This window comes from Apium graveolens, chromosome 3 (assembly GCF_009905375.1).
Source record: "Apium graveolens cultivar Ventura chromosome 3, ASM990537v1, whole genome shotgun sequence".
Lineage (NCBI taxonomy): Eukaryota > Viridiplantae > Streptophyta > Magnoliopsida > Apiales > Apiaceae > Apium > Apium graveolens.
Window position 1 is genome coordinate 30009458 of NC_133649.1, and position 10008 is coordinate 30019465.

The 10008-nt window shown below is 33.4% G+C and overlaps 1 protein-coding gene and 1 non-coding gene across 4 annotated transcripts; one reads left to right on the forward strand and one right to left on the reverse strand.

Moving 5' to 3' along the window:
- Positions 1-323: 323 nt before the first annotated feature.
- On the forward strand, positions 324-430 carry LOC141716502 (small nucleolar RNA R71). The gene has a single exon (XR_012573210.1). It is a non-coding gene; the product is annotated as a small nucleolar RNA R71 (small nucleolar RNA).
- A 5867-nt stretch (positions 431-6297) lies between these two features.
- On the reverse strand, positions 6298-8266 carry LOC141712047 (uncharacterized). 3 transcript variants are annotated; one of them, XR_012571509.1, is made up of 3 exons: positions 8110-8266; positions 6981-7898; positions 6298-6698 (listed from the first exon to the last, which is right to left on the reverse strand). XR_012571509.1 is itself a non-coding variant. In XM_074514814.1 (3 exons), exons 2-3 carry the CDS (start codon positions 7889-7891, stop codon positions 6682-6684), a joined length of 474 nt encoding a protein of 157 aa, XP_074370915.1. In that variant the 5' UTR covers positions 7892-7898; positions 8110-8266; the 3' UTR covers positions 6298-6681. The 3 variants fall into 3 exon arrangements, 2 of the variants coding, with proteins under 2 accessions (XP_074370915.1, XP_074370914.1); XM_074514814.1 differs by having other exon boundaries at positions 7435-7898; XM_074514813.1 differs by having other exon boundaries at positions 7418-7898.
- Positions 8267-10008: the final 1742 nt, after the last annotated feature.

A 10008-nucleotide genomic window follows, 5' to 3' on the forward strand; every position in this document is an offset into this window, starting at 1 on the left:
CGTCGCATACGAACCTGTACATAGCTCACAAATACTGGTTATTTGATTAACACCATAGTTAGCCAGAGAATCGATCTTCATAGACAATTCCTTTAGTTGAGCAGTGATATCCGTAGCTGTATCCACTTGAAGAACTCCTACTACCTTGCCCTGTGGAAATCTCTGAGTTAGATACTGATATTCATTAGCAGCCATCAGTTCATTTAGCTCATAAGCTTCTTCATAGCTCTTTGCCCATAATGCTTCACCTGATGTTGCATCGAGCATGGGTCTGGACTATTCTCCCAAACCATTATAAAAATAATTGATGATCATCTACAGGCATTCCATGATGAGGACACTTCCTAAGAATCTCCTTGTAGCGCTTTCAAGCTTCGTATAAAGATTCTTCTGATTGCTGCGTAAATTGAGTAAGAGCATTCCTGATTGCAGCTGTTTTTGCCATAGGGAAGAATTCAGTGAGAAACTTTTGAGCAAGATCTTCCCAAGTAGTAATCGAACCAACTGGTAGAGAGTGAACTCTTAGCCTTGTCCCTCAGAGAAAATGGGAATAGTCTCAGCTTCACGGCATCTTCAGAAACACCGTTGAACTTGAAGGTGTCACAAATCTCGATGAAATCTCTAATATGCATGTTGGGATCTTCCGTTGGAGAACCCCCAAACTGGAAAGAATTATGTATCCATTGAATCGTGCCAGGCTTGATTTTAAAGGTATTAGCTGCGATCGCTGGCCTGACAATGCTATATTGAATGTCATTGATCTTCGGTTGAGAATAATCCATCAAAGCCTTCGGATTCGCTGCTGGTTCTCCCATTGCAACAAAAACTTCTTCTTCAACTTCTTCCTCAACAAAGACACGAGATTGAGAATGCGTTCGCATACACGCTCTCTAGAGTACCTGAAACAAAACAAGTACCCGTGCAAGTAAAATATCCGAGTCACTGAACTTCAACGATCACGGATGACAAGTACATAAACTAAAAAATTAACAACACCGAGTCCCCGGCAGCGGAGCCAAAAACTTGTTAGGGCGAAACACGCGCTAAAATTCACGCAAGTATATGCGTTCGCAAGTAGTATAGGATATAAATCAGATTCATTCCCATAGAGACTCTTTGTTTAATTTAAGAATATGCACCCATGCAACAATGATATGGTTTTTATCCAATGCTAAGAGAAATAACAAGTTGAGATTGTTTATAACTAAGAATTAAACTAACAGTTATAACTAAGAGAACAAAAATGGTTGAATTAATATATATGATAAACATGGGATCCTAACTTCATTAAATACTTCATTCAATAGCTTTTTTGTTCTTAACCTTAGCATGTAATGGTGATGACACTAATCAGATAACATGAAACTAGTAAACGCCAACTTCGTTATACGAATACCCTACTACCAAGCATACACAAAAGAGATAAAAGTTGAATAGACACCAATTATGCTTAGTCCTTATATGTCTATAAGAATTAAAACATAACGGTTTAATACACAAGTTATATATCTTGATTACATAGGGAAAGTAAGATGGTTAAAATTACCTACGAATCATGCATAATAATTATACATGAACCTATGCTAGCATGGCAAGTTCTAAATCTTTATATTCACTTTCGTTTCAATAGAGATTAACACGCTATCTTATATGTTAGCTACGCACATAAGACGAATAAGTACAACCAATACTAGAATATCAATCAATCACCACACACCAAGATATTAAAATAAATTAACTATAAAAATCCATAAGTAAATCCGTTAGAACCCCACGATAACGATTAGTTCATAATCGAACTCATCGTCACCATGGGTTCCAATTAAAGCATGATAATAAACAATATAAGAGTACTAGGGTTCAAAGACAAATCGAAAACGAGCATCGAAGTATCAACTATATGAAAGAAAATAAAAGTCTTCTACTCCATAGCCTTCTCGTGCTCTCTAGGTCTTCTTATTGCTCTCCCAGACCTCCTTGTTGTTAAAAATGTCTTTTTATTGGTATATATAGGCTCCACGATGACCAGAATCTCAAAATCTTCAATTTCAACTAAAATCAGGATTCTGGTGTGGAAACCGGGCGCGGACGCCCTGTTTTCGGGTGCGGCCGCGCTGGAATAGTGTTTTCAGCGGCGCGGGCGCGCTGGTTCTGGCGCCCGCGGCCGCGCTGACATTCTGGAAAAATTCTGACAATTCTTCTTTTGGCCATATCTTGAGTTCTGCTCGTCAGAATTAGGCGATTCAACTGCCCACAGGAAACTAATGAAATTCTATACAACTTGAGAATGGCCTCAGATTCCAGTTATATCTATTTTCAGCATATTTCCTTAAAAAGCTCCTTTTTTCATTTAACTGACGCTTATAATGCACAAACACAAAACACATCAAAAATACCAACAACTTGAGTCCAAAACACCAACTTAAGCTTGTAACGAAGTGTTCCAAGTAGATATAAAATCCACTTATCAATTGCTTGAGGAACTGACCTCTGTTTCATCTGATTTGGCCATTAGAGCTAGGTTGACATAGCTTGTTTCTTCATCTTCATTTTCCCCATCTGCTGCCCAGTCATTTTCCTAAGTCTAGAATGCCTTTTCCTTTTTTTGAGAAATTCAAAGTATTTCTTTTTATAATCCACTAGCTCAAACCTTTCTTTCTCAGAATTAGGCTTTCTACATTCATTAGAAAAATGACCACTCAAGGCACACTTGAAACATTTGAATTTTGACTTATCCACCATGATTATGTTTGGCTTGGTTGCTCCAAAATTCTTTTTGAATTTGAGCTTGGAAAATCTTCCTGATAGGAAAGCCAGATGCTCATCTATATCCTCCATTTCATCCTGACTATGATAATCTTCATTCTCAGCCATTAGCCCTTTTCCTTTGCCTTCACAATCCCTTAAGTTTGGTGCAAATTCCACATCTTCAACCTTCAACTCTATTCCTCTCTCTTGTTCAGCTACTAATGCAACAAATCCACCTTTCTTTCTTCCTTTCTCCAACAGCTCATCCTGCTCCATTTCGAGCTCATAGGTTTTTAAGATACCATATAGTCTCTCTAGAGTAAATTTTTTATACTCTTGAGAATTTCTGAGAGAGACTGTCATTGGCTTCTATTCTTTTGGTAGAGACCTCAGAAATTATAGATTAAAATCATTAGTTTGGTATATCCTCCCATACAACTTTAAACCATTCAGTAATGTTTGAAATCTAGTGAAAATGTCACTCAGTGACTCACCATCTTCAAAATGAAAATGTTCATATTGTTGTATGAGGAGTTACAACTTTTTTTCTCTAACTTGTTCAGTTCCCTCACATAGCACTTGTAGTTAATAACATTGTCAAACATATCTCCATCAAGACCATTGAATAAAATATTCATAGCCTTTTTGTCTTTATGAACTTGCTCAATGTCTTCATCTGTCCATTCTGACTTTGGCTTTGGGACCGTTTGCTCATTTCCAATAGCTCCTTCAACATCTGTTGCAGCCCTGCGAGGAACATAAGGTCTTTTCTCTATGCAGTCAATATATCTTTCATCTTGAGAGAGTAGATGAAGGTGCATCTTCACTTTCCAGTGATGATAATTGTCTTTGTCCAGAAGTGTGATCTTCACTCCAACATCTTTTTTTACTCATGTTGCTAGTTTGTTTTGATCTTTAAACTCTTAGTGTGTCAAGAGCTTGCTCTGATACCAATTATTATTTCCTAACAATCTAACAACATAATTACAGAAGGGGGATTGAATAAAATTTTGGTTTCTTTTGGAAATTTAAATATATATATAACTGTGAATGAATATGAAGTAGTGCAGATTAAAAGAATTCAAGTATTCAATCACAAAGTAAATAAACAAGACTGTTTAAATTTTTTATGGTGGATTGATCTTTCCACCAGAGATATATATAAAGATTAGAGAACTTTGTGATGCAAGAATGCACACAGCTGCTTACAAGTGTTTTACAAAGATGAACATAGAGAATTCCTTACAGATGTAGCTTTTTCTATTTCTCAGTTCAAATCTCTTTTTTTAACTACTTGTTACTCTTGGTTTATATACTACCAATTTACATATAAATAAGACAAACAGTAAAAATAAAAATCTAAGTCTATTCACATGTTGTTTCATTTCTCTATCTAGCATATTTGAATATCTTTAGTTAAGCATGGAAATGGAAATTCTTCTTTCTTCTCTAAAACCTGCAAACAGACTGTCACATTCCTTTTGTATACAATCAACCCATATGATTATCAAGTCACTTTCAACTGCTATTTGAATTTGTTATCCGTCGAGACTTCAGTATTATCCGTCGATACTTAACTTGAGTTATTCGTTAAGTCTCTAATGGATTATCCGTTGAAAGTGTCTTGAGTCATCCATCGAGGCTTTGTAGTTTATCCGTTAAAAGTGTTTCCTTAGCAGTTGATACTCTTTCACTTATGCAAAATTACAAAGTATCTCCTACTTACAATTAGTCAACTTATTTTGCATATCTTGTCAGTAGTCAACATGACTTAGAATTTCCAACAACTTTTAAAAACTTATTGAAATATAAGCTACTCTATCAATGAATGAACAAGTGTGGTTATCCGTTGATAATTACAAAAACACTTAATTAAATCTACTAAGGTGTCTTGGGAATTATCATCAAGCCTGAAATATATTCCTAACAATAATTAAAATATATTTTAACTTACAATTCAAAATAAAAAATAAATTCCGACTAACATATTCGAAATGGAAAAAAACTTATAATAATTAAAACTTCTTTTAACTTATTGGAAAAGAAAAGAAAATAAGTCGTTACTAACATATTCAAAATAGAAAAGAAAAATAAATTACAACAACTATATATCAATGAAGATTATTCGAAGATGTATGATATATAAACAATTCTTCGCATGCGAATAGCCAGGAAGAACCAATGTTCATGAGAGTTAAAAAGGGTCGATAAAACCTCCATGTATAAATCTTTGGTATTACTTAGCATAACGCTGTTTTTATTTAATTTTGTAGGTCGTTGGCTGTCAAGTGTATATAAAGATATCAGTACAATTTTATTTATTTGTAGGGGTCTGCTTCTTCTTGTTATTCCAATATTTAAAGATATTTTTTGTCTAAATTATAATAATTTTTTATTAGGATTATATTTGATGGGAGCACGGCTCAAACAAAATTTTATTTAAATTATAATATTTTTTTATTAGTATATATATTGTGTTTGAAGGGGGGCAGATCAATCTAATTTTTACATTAATTATAATAACTTTTTATTAGTATTGTGTTTGACGGTAAAATGGTTCAAACTAATTTTTTTCTAAATTTTAAAAAGTTTTCATTAGTATTGTGGTTTGATGGGAGGACAGCTCAGACTATTTTTTTATATAAATAACAATTTTTTTATTAGTATTGTGTTTATCAGGAGAGTGGCTCAAACTAATTTTTATCTAAATTATAATATCAGTTCATATTAGAATTTATATAATTAGTCTTTTTTTATTACAACAGGCGTTGGCCTAACAAAATATCATAAATAGTATAATTATTATCGACTTAAAAAAGCGTGATATAATTGGTATCATTAAGAAAAATGTACGTCATTTTATTTTATTATGTTAATTATAACAGGTGTCGACCCAACAAAGCGTGACACAAAATGGGTAATAATTGTGAATAAATTATTTTGTTTGTATTATAGTTCATGTTTTTCTTAAATAATTCTCATATGTAATTTTTTAAAAATATTTTTTTAGGGCTGCTGCGTAGCGCGACTTTGTCGACTAGTTTATTTTTATATATAAAGGAAAACCCTTACGAGCTCCAAAATCATATGAAAATTATTTATATAATTTTTTAGAACTCCTCTACTTTTATCCAATGAAATTAAATTTCCTTATATAAATTCGAAAAATTATGGAAGCTAATAAATATTTAAAAATTAATCCTATTTAAAAATTATTTAAACATATTTTATCTTTTTCTGAACTAACTTAAATCGTACTGCAATTTATATTTAAATTTGAGGATCAAACCTTTTATATAAAGTAGTAATTTGAGGTTTAGACTTTTAGTTTATTTTTTAAAAAGTTTCATTCAAGTTTTTTCTAGCTTTTTTAAATTCTGTTTATAGTTTGCTTGCATAAACTGCTTTTAAGATTTATCTTTTTACTTATAACTTATTAACCAGGGTTTTCTTTTAACTGAGTAACATCCTCTCTAATCTCTCTTTTCGTCTTCATGGCTCTTGCCCTCTGTTCGCTCTCCTTTCCTAGGGAATCAGTCTCCACTCAACTAATTTAAACATGAAAAGATAATTAATAATTCTTTTTAATTACAATATGTAATTCATCTAAAGATCTAACCAAAACCAAGAGTTTATGTAGTAATTTGGAGCCCAGACCACAACCTGCGTATGATTATTGATATATGCTGCACCTGATGAACCATAAATTTAGTTGTTGTACACCTACGAATGCACGAAAGGCGTGAAAGGCCAGGTTTTTATCCGGACTTATAAAATCCGGGCATTTTTCAAGAATATTTGGTCTGGGCTTTTTTGATAATCGTGCCGAGCCGGGCCTATCAGAAAAATATGCGGCTTGTTTTCGGCCCGGGAAAGATATGCATCCTATATTCGGCTTGCGGATTGGCTTAACCAGACTTTAACCGGGCTGGATCAAGTTTTATACTGGCCTGATTTAAAAAAAAATGTTAGCTCGTTAATTTGGTAAAAATCCGAAACTTAAAAATCAAACACATTAATAAAAGAAGTCACAAGATTTGAATTACAATTATAAAACAAAGATACAAACTAAATTTTTAAATATGTGGTGAAATTTGCTCGATCCGCAAGAATGGAGATCATAACTATTTTTACACCAGCACAACATCAATCGACATATTGGTCAACAATAATAATCTATATATAGGAAAAGAAAACAAGTTCAGCTACATATTGGTGTCATGATTTCACACCTGCAAATTACTACCGGGTTCGCATTTCTTCATCATTTCAAACACTACTGTGAGTATTCCCAGACAAGCAAAATAATGATCATCTCTTTAATACAAAATCTGTAAAAACAATTAAGCATCTATCTAGGTATATAATATAGACATAAATACAATAACAAGATATACTAATTAATGACAATTGTAAATTATAGGGCTGTAAACGAACCGAGCTGTAACAAGATATCTTTTAATTTTTTCTTTTCAATTTTATAAGTACTCATGCAATCAGATTTTACAGTTGCCCTGCTAATTTTCTGCCAAAAGGGAGTAGCTTTCTCCATAAGCTCGTTAAACATAAAACTCTAAACATGGATAAAAGGCAACTCATTTACCATTATATAGTGGGAGACAGTTTTTCTCATATCGGCATGATCATACTTAAAATTAGCAACCGTTACCTCTGATGAACTATCACCTGGTTGAAATTGCAGTTGTGCCTGCTTTTGGAGCCCAAGTCCATGTATAATCTTGCATTTGTCGACATGCCTGTTCAGAGATGATGTCGAAGAAGTCGGACCGCGTTTTAATTCCTGGTGACAAAGTTTACACCTTGCCCACTTTTCACCATCTTGCTCAAATTCTTCCAGGAACTTCCAAGCAGCAGAAGTTTTCTTCCTTGGCCTTTTTGTGTAAGGCTTTGGAACTTCTTCAGTTTGCTTATCTCCTTGTTCATTTGTTACTTCACTTTCTTTTTCTTTGGAAGATGAAGTAGAACCTGTACCACTTTTCTTCCTTTTTCTAACACTAATCTCTTCTTGTTCACCTGTGTCATCTGATGGAGTTTCATCTCCGAAGCTTCTAATATTTTCTTCATATACAGCATTCTCCGGGATAACTTCTATGTGCGCCCTTTTTGATTTTCTTGATTTCATTTTGAATCTGAAATTTTTGACATATTTAATCAATTAATATTTACCGCAACAAAGCTAAAAACAAGAACAATTTAACAGAATAGAAGGCTACGAGGCCATGGTCAGGTCGAAGCATCCAAAACCAAAACAAATCCAATAAGGTTATAAATCACAAACTTAAAAGTTAAACCAAATCAAATATTAAACCCTAAAATCAAAGAGAAGTTAATTAAACATACCAGTTGAAGAAGATGAATTGAACTGGATAGCTTCCTTCTCCTATCAAAGCTTCTCGTGCACAAGTTTCAGTTTTGGCTAGGTCGTTAAAGTGCTTACTCGATAGTCGATTGTCGATTGATTATTCGATTATGTTTTGTGTGTAATTGTGTAAGCAAGTTGTACATCTACTCTGGGTTGGGCTGTGTGTATTTCTCCGGGTATGGGTGTTGGGCTGGGCTTAACAAATTGTTTTAATTTGGGGCTCATTTTTGAAATAACTTAAAATAATGTTGACCAACTCGAACTCGAACTCGACTCGAGTTCGATTTGACTCGAGAAGTTCGTGAACATCTCGAACTCGACTCGGTTGTTAACGAACTCGAGTTCGAACAAGAAAATGTGATCGATAAGCTAATCGAGTTCGACTCGATTCGTTAAGGAAAAACTCGAACTCGAACTCGTTTATGAAAAACTCGACTCGACTCAACTCGGTTCGTTTACAGCCTAGTAAATTAGGAACCTTGATGATTAGGGATTAGGTCGTGGACAGAGTGAGGGATTAGGTGTGAGACCGGGACAACTGGGGGATAAGATTAAATATTTTATCAATTATAAAGAATTGTGTACAAGTAGAAAGTCTGGATGAGTGTATTATTATAAAAAAAATAGTAATTGGACTGGAGTCTAGACTCAGGCAGGCAGATAAGGCCTTTTATCCAGTTTTAAACCGGGCCCAATCCGGATTTTTAAAAATTCAGTACTTTTATTGAGGCTATCAATGAACAGCTTTAATCCGGGTTTTTCTGACTTCGGACCGGGCCAAATTTTGACAAGAAAAGGAGGCATAATTTAGGCCCGCGAGTCAGGCTGGACTTTTTTTTAATTCGATTTTTTGGGTATTTTACGGATTGGATCGGATTTCGGGTGTTCAGATTTTTTGAACATCTTTATGTATAACATCTTTACTTTGTGATGCACCGACTCATTGATTAATTTTTTAATTTTAAAATTCTATTTTTTTTCCTAATTCGATTTTCAATTTTGATTTTTGATTTTAACTTAAATAATTAATTTGGTTCGATAAAATAACTGAAATTCTTTCAGTTCACTATTCTGTTATGATTTTTGCGCTTATCGAGTATTCGATAATTGAATTATATATCTGTTTGATTACCGAAAAACTGAATATTCAGCTCTATTGATTTGTCCGAAAAAATTGAATAGATTAATACTTTTATGATAATATAAATTGATAAAATTTGAAGTAGTGCTCAATATTTAAAATTTCATTATTAAAGATTGAAGCATTTTTAACTAAATATATCTATTACATAGAGTGTCGGTCAAATATCGCGTGACACAAGAATAGTTTAGCTTATTGGCTCTGCATATAATTTGTACATCATTGAACTAATTGATATGTTATTATAGATATTTTTTATCTGTTTTTCATAAATATTTTTTCTTTGAAATTGTTTTAAAAATTTATAATACAGCTGCGAAACTTGACTTAATCGACTATTATAACGGGTGTCAGCCCAATAAAACGTGACAAACAATCTATGTAAAAAATAGATATAATTTAGTTATCGTGCGTGTCTATATATATGTATATTGTAATATTTTTTATCGTAGATAACCCGCAGCCGCTACCCTTCGAGTGCGCACAGGGTAAAGCCTACGGGCTCACGCAATAGCCTAGAAATTACATGCACCAAGGTAAATTGCATTTAAGCGACATGCTCTGGTTCAGGAGACATGATCATATTTTGTTCAATATTACAACTGGCTTTTCTCAAATTTTATATAAATTTAGATTAGAAAAATATTATAACTTCATCGCGAAGAGCAACAGAACTTCGAGTTGAAAAGTTCCAGTTGGAACGGGTTAAGTACCTTTTAAATCGAATGATTTTGAC